The 21,814-nt window shown below is 40.2% G+C and overlaps 1 protein-coding gene across 3 annotated transcripts in view; it reads right to left on the reverse strand.

The window, feature by feature from the left end:
* Nucleotides 1-21,814, reverse strand: part of LOC128904604 (uncharacterized) — a 42,823-nt gene that overhangs the window by 17,596 nt on the left and 3,413 nt on the right. For 2 of the 3 annotated variants that reach the window (XR_008464561.1, XR_008464559.1), the window contains exons 2-5: nt 12,243-12,400; nt 7,238-7,412; nt 4,903-4,973; nt 1,980-2,108 (exon numbers count right to left, since the gene is read on the reverse strand). Coding sequence is in view for 1 of the 3 variants with exons in the window: in XM_054189190.1 (XP_054045165.1) it covers nt 1,381-1,412; nt 1,980-2,108; nt 4,903-4,973; nt 7,238-7,412; nt 12,300-12,400 (508 nt within the window). In the remaining 2 variants the exon portion in view is untranslated. Of the gene's footprint in view, nt 1-1,380; nt 1,413-1,979; nt 2,109-4,902; nt 4,974-7,237; nt 7,413-12,242; nt 12,401-21,814 lie in introns of all 3 variants that reach the window. The other variant, XM_054189190.1, reaches the window with a different exon arrangement.

Genomic DNA, 21,814 nt, shown 5'->3' on the forward strand with positions numbered 1-21,814 from the left:
GAAAGACGGCTGATACTTTAATTATGCCAGTACAGATAAAATAGCAACACGTCTGATAGAGAACTTAGTGTCTGAGATATAGTCCATTTAACTATTGTAAGATAGCGGCAATATTCCTAGAACAGGCAAGCCTTTAGAGTACTAATTCTTAACTTAAAAAATAATCCCTCCTGTGTAATTCCCAGAACATCACCAGCCTTTGAAATGTTAATGGAATTACTAGAGACAAACCAGACTTTGAATTTCTGCCAGATTCTGTCAGGAGTTCAGCTGACAAGTTTTCTGCGCGACGCTCAGGTGTCACTATTTTTTTCATAATACTTTTTCTTTTAAAAATAACTTTATTCAGCAACAATGCTGTGATAATTTTGAGTGTTGGTAAAAACACTGGTGGAAACAAAGTGTGTGTTTTGGCTTGAAAAATACACATGAAAGCAATTACTCCTCCTCAGCCAGACTACAGCTTTGGAAATTACCTCTGACTTGCCAATGACAGTAACAGGCAAGTAGTTATCCAACAAAATCCCTTTAGTTCAGCTGCACCATAGTACTTCCACCACTATCTATTTGGTTGTTTGAAGCAGCATCTGCAAATTGAGGCTGCAGTGTTAAAAAAAACCCAGCCTTTTTGCTTCTAAAGGAACAAACTTTAGTTACTTCCCCAAATATTCCTTAGAGGAGATGAGAGCTAAAAGAAAAGAAGTTTTAACTAGTATGTTCCCCTTCAGACACTCTGAATGGTATCTCCCAGACAACCGAGTTGAGACATCAGAATCACCTGATAAAACAAGAATGCATTTTCCCCCTTACTTATGACTTGTTTTACAATAGCTTTCAAAACAGACTCAAGATAAATGCACATATGTGGGACAGAAATTCAGTAATTAATTTAAGCTTCAGTTACAATGTGCAAGTCTAGAAAATGTACCAATTATGTTTCCATAAACTAGGAAAGCTATATGAAACACGAAGGCATGCTTCGGTCTCCCTATCTCCCTCTCCCCCGAAATTAAGACCCCTAGTCCCAGAGATCTTTGGATAAAGTAAAATATCTACAGTAGTAACTTGCTTATCAATGGTGAACTGTATGTGTTTCATTAAGAATAAAAACTGTATCAACCGTAACCTAGCTAGCACATAGAAAGTACTGATAGGTATATCAGTTATATTAAAAAAAAGTAAAATATTTATTTTTATAACTTAAACTTGTTCTGATCTTAGGGATTGATCTGTATTGCAAGCTGAAGTACTTAAATTTGGGGTGTTTGTTTGCTAGTTGGTCAGCCTCAGGAAGAACAAAAAAATTAAAAATAAAAATCAACCATACAATCCTTGTAATAGTACCATCCTGTCATAAATAAATGAGAAGCACATACTTACACAGAAAATCTTGTTAAGCAAACACGGCACCTCTGTGTAGAAAGATTATCTCATTATAAATAGTTAACAGAGCACTTTAAGGACTTGCCAGTAAATGTAGTCTATAGTACATAGGAATTGTAATTTCTATTTATCAAAAAAATGCTATGAAATTCTTTAACAAAGTAACTTCATCTAAAATATTTCTAACTTACAGATAGCACCTTGATGGATGCAATACCGTAAGGTATTACTTTTAAATCAACTTCCCTGCTCATTTTGACACATGCAGAATTTTTTAACAATGGACTAATTTTTCCAATAGACTCAGGAGGAAAAATGAGGAAAATATTTTTATTTTTTTTTCCTGTAGATTCCAAAGCTTTTTTTCCCCAAACCCCTCAGCCAAGATTCTCTTTCCAGTCCTCAGAGGTCTTCCTTTCTTTATTACTAAGGTGAGATTAATCTTGGAGATTATATATATACACACACACATATTTATTTTTATAAATATATATATATTTTCTGCTAAATAAAACATTGCTAGGAAATTCACTCCACATAGAACTTGCCTTTGGCCCCAGGTTGTGCCCCTAGAGGTGTATGATTCTATTCATTACCCTTTGTTCTGTGAAGGAAAGTCAGATAAACAAGGTTGGAAGTTGGGAACATATATGACTGATGTCTCCAGGATTCAATGGTCCAGTAGGAAGTTAGTCCACAGCAAGTTGCAATGAAAGACACTGTCCCTGAAAACGGAGGAGAGAAAAAACAGTAGCAGAAATAGGTTAGGCTCTAAAATAAACGCCCTTACTTGGTGTTTAGAAGCAGAAGGCTGTGCCAAGACGGACACTGCTTATATGCTTAGCAATCATGATCATATTCATCAAAGAGCTAGAGAGTAAATCAATTCCAGAAGCAGTCCTGAAAACAACTGGTAGAACTTAGCAAAAAGATACGTCTCCAACCACAGTCTTTAACTAAACCAAAGCAGAGGGCATTCATCCATCTACAAACTGAAATACTTTGCCCCTTAATTTAAGAGTGTCTTCAACTGAACCACTTGTCCCATTGAAGTACCTGAAGTTCCAAAGCCAGGTCTCTAAATGACTGCTGTATTCACACTGCCACATACAATGAAATTGAAGTCACTGACTATCCCTCTCTGATGTGCTGATTGGAGTCCTCATTTGATATCAAGTACAGTATTTGTATCCTGTAAGATGGGATTCCATAACTTGGACTGTAACCCCAGAAAATGTATCCTTTTCCTGACCCAAAAAATACTCCTCTGTAGTTCTTTCCTTCTGCTGTGCAGCAGCCTCTACTATCTTTGGAAGAGATGTGTTACTTCAGACTAACTGTTCTGGCCATTGGGTATTGTTAAACCAAGCAACCAGAAAGCTGTACTACCTCACATTCCACAGTAGGATAATGAAGTTAATCTTCAAGGCACTACACAGCCTTCAACACCTCTTCTTGGCGAGCATGTCAGGATCCCATAGCCAGATTGCAGATAAGGCAGAAGAGTCTCCTCCTTCAAAAACATAACCAACCTGCTCAATATGAGAATATTGAAATGGTGGGATCCAAGAGGAAAGTATTTAAGCTGGATGTTGATGATCAGGACAATAAATTTCTGGGCCTGCTCTCAAGAGAATATCATGATGCTGGGAATCAAAATCGGCATAGTTTGTTAGGTGGTATCCAGTCCTGCTATCATTGTATAGCTTACCATAGGGCTTAACATCAGCTCTCACAGCCAACGAGCCCTTCTCAGACATTCTTGGATCACAAGCCACAACAACAAGGTAAGATATGTCTCTCAGGCAGGGGAGAAGCAGCTAATTGTGTTCCAAAGAGAAATGTAACAAAGATATTCCATTATACATCAATGTCCTAGGCACAAAGAGAGGTATGTGCACAGCTTATATATTGCTCAGATCCTGTGCTTCTAATTTACAGTGCAAATGGCACATACATACCTACAGTGATGTGTACTGTCTCTTAAAAGATGTCACTTCTCTAAGATTGAATGTGCTGTCTACTGTGTGATTTAATTTTTTTTTAATTATCAAGAACATTTAGTAAATGTTGCTCAGATTTTATATAACTTTACAAATTCAAAAGGTGCAGAAGTTTTCCCCCAATTGTTTAAGATACCTGTGACAACAATTACAGGGATTACTGAATATTCTAGGGAAGCAAAAATTCTGTATTTTTCATCACCCCTGAAGAAACATGCAACTTACTACAACCATGTGATATCTCTTCCATTTACTTAAATTAATTAAAGGACTACTATGAAAACACTTATATTTTAATAGTTTTGTTTAAGCAATTACTTGACAGGAATAGTTGCTTACTTTCTTAAACCAGATGATCTACTTCAGATGCACCTGTTTCTCTCATAGTCTATTTTGCCTACAGAACTGAACATAGAAAACCCAAAATATCTCATGGATGCTAGTGGTTCATTGAATTTAAATATTTTCTAAGAGTAATACATGTATTTCTTTGATTTGTTGTAATCTTTTTTTCTTAAAATACTCTGCATTTTTATTCATGATCTTGATCTCAAAATACTTATCTTTTACAGCATCTTTGTTTTTGGCGAAGGCAAGGACTTAAGTGTATAATTGAAATTGGTTAAGTCTTAAAAAAAAAATATCCCAAAAGCTTTAATGTTTTCCTCTTTGAAACATTATCATGCAGAAGAAAAACTTTTTGCTTTTTAAATAGGAAAATTTCTTGCTCTTTTTTCTACCAATTACAGAACTACTTTGCACCTTCCCCCCTGCCTATCCCCCCCCCAAAACAAAGAGTGAAAGAGGACCTTGGGTGATAAATTGGGACAGATTACTGGAGATGGCCATAACAGTTCCTGTTCCCATTGCACACCCTGTTCCTCTCCAAGTTTCCTGCCTCCACTACTGAGGTGGCAGTACCTGCTGCACCACTGTACTTTCCAACAGCAGAAATAAAAGTAAAGTAGTACCAGTTCCTGGTGACTTTAAGGCTCTAGGTTACAAACTGCACTGGGCTGTTGCAACACAAACAACTGAGCTACCCTTTCCCTGGAGAAAGCGGGGACCAGCTGGAGCAGGAAACAAACCAAATTAATCCCATGATCTGAACAGAGCCCCTAACACTTACTCCGGTATAGAAGCTGTTCCTTTTAAATTATGCATGCATTACCAAAAGACATCTCAGTCTTTGCAAAATGGAAATTGCAGTAGCTGAACTAGCCACATACTCAGAGCTACATGTTGGAAAACAAGTTAAAAATGTGGCTGGGAGTAGAACTAGACATTTGTGTTTCGTGCCAGTAAAGAAGTCCTCTTTAAAAACAGCACTGCTGAAATGTTAGATAACTATATAATGCTCAAACTGTAACTAACAAATCCTCTCACAAATATAGGCATATCTATTTAAATGTTAAGTGGAAAATATTTATAGTTTAAGTTGCACCCTTTGCTACTTAATTATCATAATTTAAAACAGAAGAAACCTTTAAGTTCCTCCTCCAAAGAAGTTATTTACCTGAACTGTAGCTTGGGAGTTCCCAGTAGTCAGTCTGTTCTGAGATTCTCATCCCACTGAATGTCAAAGACCTAGTATTTCAAGGATGGAATTTCAAAATCACTTAGTGATGACTTAACTTTGTCTCACTAAAGATAAATGAACCTTTATTCCCACTCAGGTCATCTCATTGATTTCAGGGAACACACATTTAGCATGCATCAGAGCTGAATACTTTCAGAAATTCTACCCATGAGATAAAAAGGAAAAACAACAAACAGAAACTGATATAAACCATTTGAGACTTTTTGATGCATGATAAATCAAGTATTTTTGTATATTTGTGTGCATTACAAGTGATTGAAATTACTTTTAACTGCTCACCGAAATAATATAATCTCAAATACCTTACCTTCCTTACTTTTCAGATACAGAACTGTTTATTCTTTAAGGAAAACACAATTTTGTCCATGTACAGGAGGTTATGCTAGGAACAATAATAGTTCTGCTGAAAGACTCAGAAGAAAAATACACTCACTGCTTTCAATATCCATATTATAGACATCATAAGCATTATTATTGAATAATACTGAACTTGCTTTATGTTTCACTGTTGTCCTACTTGAGCTTCTGTGGAACTGTGTTCAATAACAGTTTGAGTTCACGTACTGCCAGAAGACATTCTCACCAGGAGGAAAACCTATTAACCTTAAGAATATTGTTCTTTATATATATTAAAAATAAAGTCAGATGCATTGAGCCCTCGGTTTTTATAGTTCTGTAGCATTTATAAAAAAGCATTTTCAAATTGGTATCTGGTAGACACTATTCATAGCATCCATAGTGCAAAAAAACCCCAGAAAAATTAACAAGTATCTCCAGAATGAATTCTCTTTTGTGATGATTTCATTTAAATGCATTTCAACTTTTAGAACCTTCACTGAAGCAACAGCCTCCTTTTCGCTGCTGCTGTCCCTGTTTGGAGTTCCTTACTAACAGTTCAAAAGTTTTTCTCAACTAGTTTCTAATTTTTAATTACCCATTAAATTTATAAAGCATTTATTTAAAACAGTCTCTTCACATTTTCTCTAAGTATAAGGAGACTAAAGTAAAGGCTTACACTAAAAAAGCACTGTTCTTTCTATGTCACTGAAAGCCTTAAGCATCAGTACTGTACCAGGATGACACTGATATAAAGTTAAGCATGTGCACAAAAACATGCAGAACAGAAGCCTCTGTTTCTGGACCCAAAAAATATGATAGTATTAAAGTTTAAAAATCTAGTACTTTTCATTCTGTAGGACTTTTAGCAAGACAAATGGTATTGTTAAGACTTCTCAGATCATATATGCATCTATAAAGATACATTTTATATATGCAAGTAATCCAGTAATTTAGCAACAAAGCAGACGGAAATCATAAAAAAGTTCTATATCTGTGTGCACCACTGAAAAGTCTGACAAACTGTACTCTGCCTTTCTGATAAGAAGCAATTTGGTTATTTTTTTTCAAATTATCACTTGTTTGACTGCTGGTTGGAATACCAAGCCCATAGCAAGTGAGAAAACCCCCGCAGTTTGCAATGAGAACACAGGAAAAGAAATTCAAGTACCTGTTTAAATATTCATAATTATTTTATTACTCTACTGCTAACACTTCTTATTGAATGTACATTGCATACAATTCCCATGCAGAATATGACTATAAACCGACTTCTGCTGTGAAGTCATTATTATATTATAAAAATAATTGGATGTCTAGAAAAAATAAACACAACTTACAGTAACCATTCATCTAAAATTAAATCCTGATCCAGTGTTACCAGGCTAAGATTTAAGGATCCATTGTAGAAAAAAAATCTGACTGGCAGAAAATTCAAAAGCTGATTTTTTAAAATAGAAAATTTGAAGATATTCCAAGTTGTGAAAATATGACCATGACTTCTTTTTTATTTCCCCTGAATTATTTGAAACTTAGTTATTGACAGTTATATCCAAATTAACAACTCTGGCTTAGCAAAATATTGAATTCAGAAAATAAAGGAACATGCAAGAAAACTCTGAAAGAGAACTCATAGCAAAAGGGAATTGTGTCATTACAATCATTATAATCTCCAGCCTCAACAGCTACTCCAGAGATAATAAATTATGCTAAAACAATTTCCCTCCATGCATCTTGAAGTATACATGCCACTGCATGTACCTTTTCATTTCAGGGTACTTTACGTGTCAAATGACCAACACAAAGGCCGACATGCTCTGACGTGACACTGCATGTATGCTAATTTAAACAAAACGCCAGCATACCAAAACCCAAATAAGTATAATTAAAAAAATAACAAAGAAAAAGTACGTACCTGAACTTGACAAAGCACCTCTTGGCTGCATGTGTACTACTTCCCAAATGAAGACTCTTCCTTACAAGTAAGTGAGCTTTCTTCAGATCATTATTCTGTGGCACAGGCTCCTCCAAATGGCAGAATGAATGTATTGCCATTATTGAAAATTTACAGATAATCTGAAGAAATTGAACTGAAAGCAAGAAATACAGCAGGCATTATTTTCTGTAAACTTAGTGAATTTACTTAGTTTTCAAGAATTTGTTATTTATCAATAGCATTAAAAAAAACCCACAGAGAGGATATGTATATGCACTGATCGATAAAGTGAGTATAAATGACTTTTGCAATTAAACCATATGGACAGTTCATTTGAGCAGCAATGCCCAGGTAAAGAACTTCCATTTAATGCTACTGTGGAGCATCATTTCAAAAAATTTTAGGGCTGCTTCTTTTACAGTGAGCGCACTGCAATGAAGTTTTCATCAGGGCACCACATGTATTTTTGCAGAACATCTCCTTGTAATTTAGAATTATCTTCAAGTAATTCAAGTTATTCCTTCCACTGTGAATTATTTTTGTAACTGCAAATAGCAAGTGACATCTACCATTATTGTGCTAATATATCCAGCCTTAGAAGATTGCCTTCAAGTTCCTCACAACTTTGTCAGATTTTACAGAATATATATAGTATTTTACTTCACATGCTTATTTCATGACAATATTAATCACTTCTAAAATAGTTTCTGGAGGCATAATTTGATGAACATGTATTTTGGTAAAAGTGACAATTCAAACAGAGATGACCCTCCTACTGCTCATTCTCATCCTTGTGCCACAACCTCAGTTGTGCAGATGTATCTGCTGGTGGAGCCACTCGCTGTACCATATTGAAGAACTAACTTGGGTTAAAAATTGTCTGCTTGCCATAGACTCCTCTTGAAGTCAGGATCAGTCTTCTGATCCAATCACTGCATGACGACACAAATGACCGTGCTAATACAACAGAAGGAAAAATGAGGAAACAGGAGCACATAGCTAATTGCAGCTACAAATGGGAGCACTTCAGAAACTACTGTTGTCACCGAACTACACACAGCACACAAGTACATGAATATATATATGTGGGTGCATCTCTCTTTTCCACTAACAGAAGCAACTTAGACCATTGTTTAGACAACTAAAGACAGATTAATGCCATTTATTGTGTCTGCCTAGGTTATGCCTGACCCATTCAAACTTTTGAATCCACTATCTGATTTCAAACAGTTTTGTCAAAGAGGAAGATTCAAAAGTCATTTACAGTTTAATAAGAATCAGAGATTTCAGAATTCCAAGTACTGGGCAGGTAGATAGAGAAGACCAATGCACAAACTGCCAAAATTGAAGGAGAAGCTGCAGCATATGCCCGTGTTATTAGAAAACAAACACATACACAAGAGACACACCTTAAAAATACCCCATCTGCAGCTGGTATTTTTCATTACATCTAGGATACCACTACATAGGAAACTATGTGCTGTTACGTCTTGTGCTCACAGAACTGCTTGACTATCCATTCAGCATTCAAATCTACTTATGTGGCATTAAAATACGAGTCCTTGCTCTGCAAATTACGGACTGGCTCCTTGAGTTCAGTTTAAAAGTACAGAATGTACAACACTTGATAGCTTCTGGTGTTCTGGCACAGCATCTCAACCTAACGACAGGCATTATTCTTAGCAGATCATCCACTTCGTCCTTTAGAACCAATTGGATGAAAGAATTGCATAGAGTCCTCATGAGTTAGGGGTCTTTAACACCTTATTCTAGCATTCAGTTTTTGGATTCTCTAATCTGATAATCAGATAATGTCTTATCAACCTTATTTGAAAAGGATAAAATGTTCACAACATCTTTGTGGTGAAGAGTAGCATAAAGAAATCACTCCCGCTCCTTCCTTGCCTTATTGCTCCTTATTCCCTTTAATTGCTCCCTGTACTCCCTAAAAGTCCAGGAGACCCGTCAAGTCCTTAATATGTTACCATCCCCCTTTTTAAATAAAAGCATACAAATAACCAAGTATTTCCCTGAAATATGCTGCTACCAATAAGACATGATAACAACTATATTCTGTTACTGTGGTTAATTCACATATTTGGAAGGGTTAAAATGTGACATAAAAACATTTGTGGTCACATGCATGTGAAAGTGATTAGCCTTTTAGAGCCAGTAATTTCGAGATTTCCTCCCTTATCACCAACTGCTTTCTTAAAAGCAAGCAATTAACAATACTAAATGAGAACAGAGAAGAGGTATGAATAGATACAAATTTTATCCAAACACAGGAAGGAAATTCATATGAATTCCCCCTACATCTTAATGAGAAGGATCCTAATACTGTTGATAAAAATACAATTGCCTAAATAATGGTAAAGACTGTTCATCTTAATATTCACTTAACATGTATTGTTTATTAAACTCAACCAGTTGTGCCTCGACATCTACATATATTCAGAATCTACACAGTATATTCCATGAGAGCTTTTGTTGGTTTTTTTGGGAGGTGGTGGTGTTTGTTTGGTTTGGGTTTTGGTTTTGTTTTTTGTTTGTTTTTTTTTAAATATAAGAATGCCCTCTCACATTATGAGTCCTTGTTTTGGAAAGTTTTTAGGGCCTCAAGCCTTTCTTAGACAGCTAACCTGCACTGATAGCTTTGGTATTGTAGTCTCAGTGCTGGCAGTACCTGAAACAGGCAGAGTAAGCTTAAGTCCATTCACACAGCTCAACTGCAACTGCACATAAAGCATCAACTATTCAGGCACTCTACTCTGGACTAGTTCCAGAACTGAAACCAGGTCAACTGTATGCTAGGAAAGAATTCCTATACAAGGAATTCAATCTGATATAAAACTGTATACAAGGAATTCAATGCAATAGACAAAAAGGCATGGGTGTATTTCTCTTACCATTTTAAATCTTAAACTTTTGTCAAATTTACAACTCCATGCTACAACATGATGCAATAGGTAAAATAATTGCGATGATTTGCTACGGCTTAGCTTATTCAATTAATATGTTTTTTATAAATGAAATATCTATTTACATAATAAAAGTGTGATAATCATAAAATCATTCCAGCTGGAACAGACCTCAAAGGTCATCTAGTTCAACCTCCTGCTCAAAGCAGTATTAATATGTGAACATTCATTAACGATACAGGTCGCACTCTTAACCTTGCAGACCACTAATCGTGTGTAATCCTTAATCAAATGCACTCAACTGCCTTTGATAGGATTACTTATCTGCAGAAGGGTTGGTGGGACCAGTTACTTGCCAGACATTATTCCTAAGCATGGCACATTATAGTACTTCCCAGCTACCCCTGTAACCAGTATCACACTTTCATTTCCCTTTAGACATCTTTTAAGCAGGTACCGCTTTGAGAGCGGTTTTGGAACTGGGCCTGCTGCCCATGAGTAGATTTTGGTATATGAGAACAGGATGAAGTGAAGTGGAGGGTGATAACCAGTCAGCGAGGCAGGAAGCACAGACTTGGGTCCTGGTTTCAGGTGTGCTTCACAGGTTGATAAATGTAGGATAGAGGTCCTGCTCTGAGAGATAGCTATAAAACCACAGAAATTAACTACTGGCACCAGTAGTGTCAATCATCAACATCAGTGACTGAATTTCAGCAAAGTAAGTTTGGGAACCTCTGCTTTAGTACTACAGTTTTATTTTGTTGCTCTAATAAGGATCTCCATTTTGGATTTGTATTCAAGTCTACACCATTTCTTTCATGCATGAAGTGACTTAATATGGTACAGCATTGCTAATAAAAAAAATAAAAATCACTGAAACAATCCAGACACAGCAAGAAAAAAAAGTTGAAACATTTTATAAAACCATGATTACCAAACAACACACACTGAATTACAAAAGAAATTTACCTTATATTAATTCAGTAACATACCTCTGTTCTGAAGCATGAAATACAGTAAGTTTATCTATGCTGTGTGGCAATACATGAACTCTGCCACAGTAACTAAATAGAAAAGAAAAATTAATCTTCTAAATAATGATTTTATTTAAACATTTATTCCCTGCTATCGTAAGTAACTTCAGATATTAATACAACTTAATTAAAATTAGGTTTATTTAATACAACTGAAGGAAAACATAACATTTTGATTTACTTTGTTCATTTATTAGGATTTCATGGTCATTTTTGTTTACTGTAGGCACTTCAGCGTAAACCTTAAAAATGCTCTTTAGGTGGTAACAACAGCAACAAGAAATAAACAGCAGCAGGATACATAGAAAGAAAGAAATTTACTTTAGCAGCTTTGAGAACCTTGCTTTTAGGCCCATCTGAAAGGCATTTTTAAACACCAGTATTTAAAAAAATACACTGGAACCCATTTAAATTCTACAGTTATTTACATGCCTTCCCAAAGCATTCATTAATAGCCACTGGCATATGCTAGGTTGCATGGAGGGCCTGTCCCTATTTGACCTGATATACTAGCTCTTAAAGTACAGGGTACTTCACGAATTTTCCTCTTAATTATCCACAAAAAGAGATAAATTTAGAGGTCACACGATGGTGCACATGCGTCAACCACACAATTGTGAAAGGGACATGACTGAAAGATGCAGTTAGGAAGCAGCGAGAGACAGGAATCAAGCAAGCAATTCTAAAGCCACAAACAAGAGTTCAGATGGATCCAAAAACTGAAATAATACCTTCACCAGCAAAATCTCCATCTTAGTTATCTTTATTTTGTAGTTTTTTCAAGGAACTTTAATATTTTTCTGATTAATGAAGCTGAATAATTGATTCTACTAAATATTTAAGTTCCCTTTTAATACCAAAATATATTGCTTTTGTGCTTTAGAGAGTAAAATTGTACTAAAGAATACTTGTTTACAGCAAAACTAACTGCATTTCCATGGTTATGGACCCTTATATACTATTTGGCATTCTAGTTGAGCCAGGAAGCTCAGTTCCTGACTACCAAGTAAAAAGTGACTGTCCTGGTACCTTAGGTCTGAGGGAGGAGTGAACAAATTGCAAGGAGATGCACTCATGATATCTTACAGAGATGCCCAAAGCTTGCCAGGTGCTGCTGCCATAGAAAAAGCAGATGGTTGGTTTTGAGTTTTCGCCAAGGTGTGAAACTACTTTCCAGACAACTTTGACTAGAAAACAAACCAAAAAAAAAAAAAAAAAAAGTTATGTCAATTATACTGTATTGCATACAGACAATGACAGCAGTCTAAAGATAACATGACATCAGCACTCCTCAAAAACATCTGCATTACACATCACAGCTTATATGAAAAATACCAGTGTGGCCAGTTAATAACAATTCTGAAATAAGGAAAAAGCACTGAAAAGGACAATTACAGTGGTTCCCTTCTGTTTTAAAGGCAAAGGTAGAAATTATGCTTTGTATAGAACAATTACTGAACATTATCACAGCTTTGGAACATATCATCTCTAATTTTAAAGTATAAAGAAAGGTTGAGAGATTGACAGGGAAGAAGACATACAATTAGATGCATTTAACAGGCCAGTACGTTGCAACACATGAGAATGAGAGGGGTGATAAATTTACATTAGCAAACAAGAAGGTATTAATATTTGGTTTCAATAGAAGTTGAACTATTGATATTTTAGACTCCAGGGAAAAAAAAAAATATTTTTTTCATCATCACCATCATCCCTCCTGTCCACTCCCCACATCCCCTGCCAACATAGGACCTAAGAATTATAGAAAAGGGCTCTACACACAGTTTGGGGATTTAAATAAAAATATTTATTTAAAGAAGGATAATGGTCTCCAGGCCCAAACTGTTTGTTTTTTGAGGGTGAAGCACCACATGTATTCTTATAGCACCCAGCATAACAAAACTCAATCATGATGTGGCCTTTCAGCACCACCACAAAACAAAAACTGACATATAAAAATATCTATGTCCTACACTTCATAATGACAAATAATTTTCTTTGATTAACCCTACCTTAGTAATGAATTCATACCATCAGATTTACTAGCCGTTTCACAAATACACATTAACACTGAGCCCGATACTATCTTTTCAGCCATTAAAGAAATCACCAAAGAATAATTCAAAACCAGGAAAGATTTTGCAAAGGCTTTAAGTTCACACAGAATTAGTCCCACCGAGTTTAACAAACTACCTAGACTCAGGCAATTCTATGAAAAATCAGGGAAGCAGGCAATATGTTGGCAATTCAAGATGAGACAGGACAGGTATTTTTTAACTCTTCAGAATAACCCTAAGACTTTCTTTGCATTTATACAGCACTTATTAGAAAGAGAGGCCAGGAACTGAAGCCTCTGCTTATGCATAGTGTCAGTGGCTATAACAGTACTAGCATCCTTATACAGGATGTTGTCGTGGTTTAGCCTCAGACAGCAACAAAGAACCACGTGTCGCTCGCTCGTGCCTTCCAAACACAGGAAGAATCGTAAGAAAAGGCAAGACTCTTGGGTTGAGACAAAGGCAGTTTAATAGAACAGCAAAGGGAACAGGCAAACAACAACAACAACAACAACACGGATAGGGGAATATACAAACGCGATTACGGAACCGCCGCTCCCCCGCCGCTCGCCGGCCGGACCCGGGCCGCCCCAGCCCGCTTTTAAGCAGCAACTTCCTGCCCCCTCCCCCGGCAGCTCAGGGTGGGCGTGGCTCACATGGCATGGAATACCAGGAAAAGTTAACCCTATCCCCACCGGAACCAGGACATTATCCACCCCTTATTCCATACCATCTATGCCATGCCCAGCAGGTTCCAATGAATTGCCACCACTTTCCCCTGTGCCTTACTTGTAGTACAACTGATAGCAATTAACAGCACACAATCTGATTCATTGGCTATTCTCGCCCAAAATCAGATCTCCATGAGGTACACATCGGACTTCCCCATCCTTCCGCATCACCCACCAAGTGCACCCAGGTCCTTGGGCAAAAGCAATCCCACGGATGGGTTTGCCTTTGCCTGAGGCAGGACTAACCCAGACTGTCTTCCCTAGCATATTCTTCATGTGCACTACGGGGACTTTATCCCCTTCTACAGTACGTGGAAGTTTTGATTGGGCAGGGCCAGCCCGATTGTTAGATCCCCTGGTGTTAACTAGCCAGGTAGCTTTTGCTAAATGCGTATCCCAGTGTTTGAAAGTCCCACCACCCATTGCTCTCAGTGTAGTTTTTAACAGTCCATTGTATCGTTCTATCTTCCCAGAGGCTGGGGCGTGATAGGGGATGTGATACACCCACTCGATACCATGCTCTTTGGCCCAGGTGTCTATGAGGCTGTTTCGGAAATGAGTCCCATTGTCCGACTCAATTCTCTCTGGGGTACCATGTCGCCACAGGACTTGCTTTTCAAGGCCCAGGATAGTGTTCCGGGCAGTGGCATGGGGCACAGGGTATGTTTCCAGCCATCCAGTGGTTGCTTCCACCATTGTGAGCACATAGCGCTTGCCTTGACGGGTTTGTGGCAGCGTGATATAATCAATCTGCCAGGCCTCCCCATATTTGTATTTCAGCCATCGCCCTCCATACCAAAGAGGCTTCAAACGCTTGGCTTGTTTGATCGCAGCGCATGTCTCACATTCATGGATGACCTGTGCAATAGTGTCCATGGTCAAGTCCACCCCTCGGTCACGAGCCCATCTATATGTCGCATCTCTCCCTTGATGGCCTGAGGAGTCATGGGCCCACCGAGCTATGAATAGTTCACCCTTATGTTGCCAGTCCAGATCCACCTGAGCCACTTCAATTCTAGCGGCCCGATCCACCTGCTGGTTGTTCTGATGTTCCTCCGTGGCCCGATTCTTTGGTACGTGGGCATCTACATGGCGTACTTTCACAACCAGATTCTCTATCCGGGCAGCAATATCTTGCCATAGGTCAGCAGCCCAGATGGGTTTGCCTCTACGCTGCCAGTTGCCCTGCTTCCACTGCTGTAACCATCCCCACAGAGCATTTGCCACCATCCATGAGTCAGTGTAGAGATAAAGTACTGGCCATTTTTCTCGCTCAGCAATGTCCAAAGCCAGCTGAATAGCCTTCACCTCTGCAAACTGGCTCGATTCACCCTGTCCCTCACTGGCTTCTGCAACCCGTCGTGTAGGACTCCACACAGCAGCCTTCCACTTTCGATGTTTTCCCACAATACGGCAAGACCCATCAGTGAACAGGGCATATTTCTTCTCATTTTCTGGCAGTTTATTATATGGTGGGGCCTCTTCTGCACGCGTCACCTCCTCCTCTGGTGACATTCCGAAATCCTTGCCTTCTGGCCAGTCCATGATCACTTCCAGAATTCCCGGGCGACTGGGGTTCCCCATTCGAGTTCGCTGCGTGATCAGTGCAATCCACTTACTCCATGTAGCATCGGTTGCATGATGTGTGGTGGGGACCCTTTCTTTGAACATCCAACCCAGCACCGGCAGTCGAGGTGCTAAGAGGAGCTGTGCTTCTGTACCAACCACTTCCGAAGCAGCTCGAACCCCTTCATATGCTGCCAATATCTCTTTTTCTGTTGGAGTGTAGCGGGCTTCGGATCCTCTGTATCCACGACTCCAAAACCCTAGGGGTCGACCTCGAGTCTCCCCTGGTGCTTTCTGCCAGAGGCTCCAGGTAGGGCCGTTCTCCCCGGCTGCAGTGTAGAGCACATTTTTAACATCTTGTCCTGCCCGGACTGGCCCCAGGGCCACTGCATGGACTATTTCCTGTTTGATTTGTTCAAAAGCTTGTCGTTGCTCAGGACCCCATTTAAAATCATTCTTCTTCCGGGTTACTTGATACAGAGGGCTTACAATTTGACTGTAATCTGGGATATGCATTCTCCAAAAACCCACAATACCTAAGAAAGCCTGTGTTTCCTTTTTACTAGTTGGTGGAGACATAGCTGCTATTTTGTTGATCACATCCATTGGAATCTGACGGCGTCCATCTTGCCATTTTATTCCTAAAAACTGGATCTCCTGCGCAGGTCCCTTGACCTTACTTCGCTTTATAGCAAAACCAGCGTTCAGAAGGATTTGGACTATTTTACTCCCTTTCTCAAAAACTTCTTCTGCTGTGTTTCCCCATACAATGATGTCATCAATGTACTGCAGATGTTCTGGAGCTTTACCCTGTTCCAGTGCAGTCTGGATCAGTCCATGGCAAATGGTGGGACTGTGTTTCCACCCCTGGGGCAGTCGATTCCAGGTGTATTGGATGCCCCTCCAAGTGAAAGCAAACTGTGGCCTGCACTCTGCTGCCAAAGGGATTGAGAAAAATGCATTCGCTATATCAATCGTGGCATACCACTTGGCTGCCTTGGACTCCAGTTCGTACTGGAGTTCTAGCATGTCCGGCACAGCAGCACTCAGCGGTGGCGTGACTTCATTCAGACCACGATAGTCTACAGTTAACCTCCACTCTCCATTAGATTTTTGCACTGGCCATATGGGACTGTTAAAGGGTGAGCGAGTCTTGCTGATCACTCCTTGAACCTCTAGTTGACGAATCAGCTCATGGATGGGAATCAGAGAGTCTCGGTTAGTGCGATACTGCCGCCGATGCACCGTTGTGGTAGCAATCGGCACCTGTTGTTCTTTGACCCTCAACAACCCCACAACAGAAGAATCCTCCGAGAGACCAGGCAAGGCAGACAACTGTTTAACTTCCTCTGTCTCCAAAGCAGCTATGCCAAAGGCCCAGCGGTACCCTTTTGGGTCCTTAAAATACCCTCTCCTGAGGTAATCTATACCAAGGATGCATGGAGCCTCTGGGCCAGTCACAATGGGATGCTTTTGCCACTCATTCCCAGTTAGGCTCACTTCTGCCTCCAGTACAGTCAACTCTTGGGATCCCCCTGTCACCCCAGAAATACAAATGGGTTCTGCCCCTCTATAGCTTGATGGTATTAAAGTACACTGCGCACCTGTGTCCACTAGAGCCTTATACTCCTGTGGGTCTGATGTGCCAGGCCATCGAATCCACACCGTCCAATAAACCCGGTTATCCCTTTCCTCCACCTGGCCGGAGGCAGGGCCCCCCTAATACTGGTCATAGTATCCATTACTCACTTCTTGCATAAATGACTTGGAAGTTCCTTCAAGAGGATCAGAAGCAAGATCAAGCCTTCTGCTTTGTCTGGGGAACGGCCCACTGGAAACTGGGGCGGCACTTTTCCTGGAGGGATCCCCTTTTGTGGTTGTCCTTCCTTGCAACTCCTGTACCCGTGTCCGCAGGATCGAAGTAGGTTGTCCATCCCACTTCCTCATGTCCTCTCCGTGGTCCCGCAGGTAGAACCACAGGGTGCCTCGTGGTGTGTACCCTCTGTACTCTCTCTCTTGAGTGGGGAAATGCCTGCTTCTAATAGCTGAGATGCTGGCCCGTGCAGGTGGGGAGTAGGACATATTCTCTTCAAGTTGCTGGACCTTCCGCGACAGTTTCTCCACAGCTGAGACAAGGGGGGAAGAGAGACTTTCTTCATATCGCCGGAGCCGGCCAGCCACCTCATCCACCGTTGGTCCCTCTTCACCTTTCCATTCCATTACTGCCAGGGAGTTGGCATATGACGATGGTGCGCTCCGTACAAACTTCCGCCACATGGGCCTTGTGCATCGCACCTCATCAGGGTCTGTGGGTAAGTCTGCATTGTCCAAGTCATAATAAATCATCTCCCGCACGGCTAATTCTCTCAGGTACTGGATACCTCTTTCCATGGTAGTCCACTTGCTTGGCTGACATACAACATCCTCGCTGAAGGGGTACCTCTCCCTCACGCCTAATAGGAGTCGTTTCCAGAGGCTGAGGGCTTGGGTCTTTTTCCTGATCGCCTTGTCAATGCCGCCTTCCCTAGACAGGGATCCCAGCTGCCTGGCCTCCCTATCCTCTAATTCCAGGCTACTGGCCCCATTATCCCAGCACCGGAGCAGCCAGGTGACAATGTGCTCGCCTGAAAGTCGGCTAAAATCCTTTCGCATATCCCGCAGCTCACTCAAGGATAGGGATCGAGTAATTATCTCTGGTTCTGCCTCTTCCTCCTGCTCTCGTGATGGCCCTGGTTCATCATCATCTCTTACTAAGCGAACTGATTTCTTTGTGTACTTCTTCTTCTGTATGGGGGCAACTGATACTGGCATGGGTTGGTTCCCTGGTTCAGTGGCAGTGGCTACCACGGGGGTTGCAGTAGCCGCAGTGTCTGTCGCAAGGATTGCAGTAGCCGCAGTGTCCGTCGCAAGGATTGCAGCAGCCGCAGGGGCCGCCGCAACCGCAGGGGCCGCCGCAGGGGCTGCAGCAGGGGCTGCAGCAGCCGCAGGGGCCGCCGCAGGGGCCGCCGCAGGGGCCGCAGCAGCCGCAGGGGCCGCCGCAGGGGCCGCCGCAGGGGCTGCAGCAGCCGCAGGGGCCGCCGCAGGTCTGGTTTCCATCTCTTCCCCTTGAGGGTGCTGCATAATTCTGAGCAGTGCCTGGTAGACACTGGCCAGGGCCCAGCACAGCGCGGTGAGTTGTGCCTCTCTAGAATAGCCACAGCATTTTCCCTTCAAATATTCTACCACTTGATCAGGGTCCTGTAATTGTTCAGGGGTGAAGTCCCAGACCATTGGAGGTGAGTAGTTCTCTAGGTACCTGCCCATGCTCTCCCACATGCCATGCCACCCCTGACTATCCAGCCTCGGAGCAGATCTCCGGGTGGTAGTCTTAAATAGTCGCTTAACCCAAAACAAGACCTGGAACGTATTCAGGAGACATAGCACTACGAACACGCTAGTTTGAGTATCCCAAGGATATTCAAAATTCTCAAAAGCTGTCATACCTGACCCGAAGGAGAAAAGGGAGGCAAAAGGGCTGGGGAAATTATTAACAAATCCTGAGAGACGGTGTCCAATGTACGGACAGGACAGCAAAACCGCATAAACACCCCAAAATAGCCGTCTGAACAGTGATGTTATCATATCATAAACAGATATCGCACAGGACAGCAGAATGATAATCCTCATCCCTGTTCCAGACATGGTAAACAGCATCGCAGGGAGTACATAAGCCATATAGGAATTTATGTAACACAGCCATGAGAACAAACCAAGCAACATGATGACCAGTGACTACTTACCTAATAAAATAAATGCATACAAAAAAAAAAAAAAAAACCAAAACCGTTTTTTCCACGTTCTAGTTGGATTCTGTCGTTATCTCAACCCTTCGAGCCCCACGTTGGGCGCCAAAAAGGACTGTCGTGGTTTAGCCTCAGACAGCAACAAAGAACCACGTGTCGCTCGCTCGTGCCTTCCAAACACAGGAAGAATCGTAAGAAAAGGCAAGACTCTTGGGTTGAGACAAAGGCAGTTTAATAGAACAGCAAAGGGAACAGGCAAACAACAACAACAACAACAACAACACGGATAGGGGAATATACAAACGCGATTACGGAACCGCCGCTCCCCCGCCGCTCGCCGGCCGGACCCGGGCCGCCCCAGCCCGCTTTTAAGCAGCAACTTCCTGCCCCCTCCCCCGGCAGCTCAGGGTGGGCGTGGCTCACATGGCATGGAATACCAGGAAAAGTTAACCCTATCCCCACCGGAACCAGGACAGATGTTTTTTTAAATGGGATTGTAGAGTACAAAAAAATCCAAGACTAAATAAGAAAAGGACCACAAGATAATGGTGGTAAAATTTAGCTCAAGTGCCTATAAGTATCAAAGGGAAAAGTCTCTAATGAATAGGTAACTATGTCAGTGTAAGTTTAACTAGATAAGTAAGAATGGATAGTCTGTCACTTTTTAAACTTTTCAGGAAATACATCATTGCTCCTTCTTTCTCACCATGAACTGCCATTTTACCAACACAGAATCGGTTCACTTGAAGAGACTCCTTCCATTTGAAAACACCAGAAACTGCAATACAATCTATAACATGCCTCCAGACATTTTTCACGTAGCAAGAACTGGTTAATTTCTTGGACAGCAAGTGTGTTACTTAATAGTCTTCATTCTGCTAACATCTGAAACAAGTTCTGCAGGCAAGATATTTAGAAACTTTTTCCAAGAGTCACAAGGGTTCGACTTTAATTAATGTTTGATTAGTGCTTATTTTCAAGAAAACAAAACAGCCAGCCTTCAAAGTTACTTTGAAAACAGAATGAAACAGTTATATCCTTTTTAAAGAGTCATATGTTACATCAAATATTGCATACTTGCATAGACAGAATTTGGAGTTGGTTTCCCTTTTATAAATACACACAAAAGAGAAATAGATATTTTACATCATCCCAATTTTCCTAAGTCCTGTAAAACACTACCTTCAGCTGCTATTGCTGAAAAATTTTCATGCAGAAGAACCGAAAGTCAGTATAAAGGCCAGAGAAACAGGAGAGTCAAATATAACCTGCCTTTAAAGAGCAACACCAATTAAAAAACCCAGTATGAGACCAGAAACCAATATATCATATTTCGACATCAAATATTATCCATTATTTGTTCACTTAATTTCAAAAACACTTTGCTTGCTCTAGTGCTTTTTATTTTGCATGTCATTTAACAAATACATCTCCAAACTTCCCCATCAGTGTTTAAAGGCCTTACCATGCTAGCCAAGATCTTTGCCGTTACAGAGACATGAGTTTTTTTGGACTGTTATTATATCATCTCATGCTGGGTCCAATTCAATTTCTTCCATCAACATTAAAATGTATTTTCTATTTACACTGACTTGCACTAAAAGTAGCAACGCAACACCATGATGCCACAGGAATGTAACCTAACTATTGGAAGAATCTTAAGGACACAAGTGCACAACATAATGCCCATGATCATACCAAAGATCGCCCATCTTTACATGGGTTTCTGAAGCTACATTTCATCATTGATATTTCCCACTAGAAATATTCCTGAAAATAACTCATTCTGGAAACCCAAAAGCTGCTAATTTTTGGCTATTTTTCCCTACTGGAATGGAGTTAGAAGTCTACAGGCTGTAGGACAGGGAGATAAAATAACTCAAAGAATACAAAAATTAAGAAAAAGTATTTTGAAGGCCGGCTTCAATTCCCAAAAGGAACACTTTGCAATGATTTCTGAGAACAATGCATTAGGCCTGAAGGGTTCAGCTTCTCTCTTTACTACAGAGCAAAGATGATGCTTCTGTTAAGGATGACAAAATATGAGATTTTATAACCTCTGTCTCAAAAAAGATCTCCCTCTCCCAGGTTAAAACACTACGATGCAATAGCCAAACATTACTACATGTACACATTAAAATCAGAAATGTTAGTAGTTTGTGGACTTAAAAGACGTTATGAAATGCAAGGAAGTTTACATCATGGTAATCTTTACTTTATATACACAAAAGTTATCAAAGTTGAGATTATTGTGAACTGTAAGGTTTCCTGTGGTACATATTTAACAACAGAACGTTAATAACATATTTAAGCATTAAACCAAAAAAGACGTATACATTTAATTAATTAATTACTGTAGTCTTCTTGCATTTCCAAAATGGCACTTTGCAAGTTTAAATTTTAATGTTCTTTTGTTAGTTTTTGGAAAAAGAAGGAAAGCCAAGCAAACATAAAACCTGAGAAAC

The sequence above is a fragment of the Rissa tridactyla genome, chromosome 1, assembly GCF_028500815.1.
Source record: "Rissa tridactyla isolate bRisTri1 chromosome 1, bRisTri1.patW.cur.20221130, whole genome shotgun sequence".
Taxonomy (NCBI): Eukaryota; Metazoa; Chordata; class Aves; order Charadriiformes; family Laridae; genus Rissa; species Rissa tridactyla.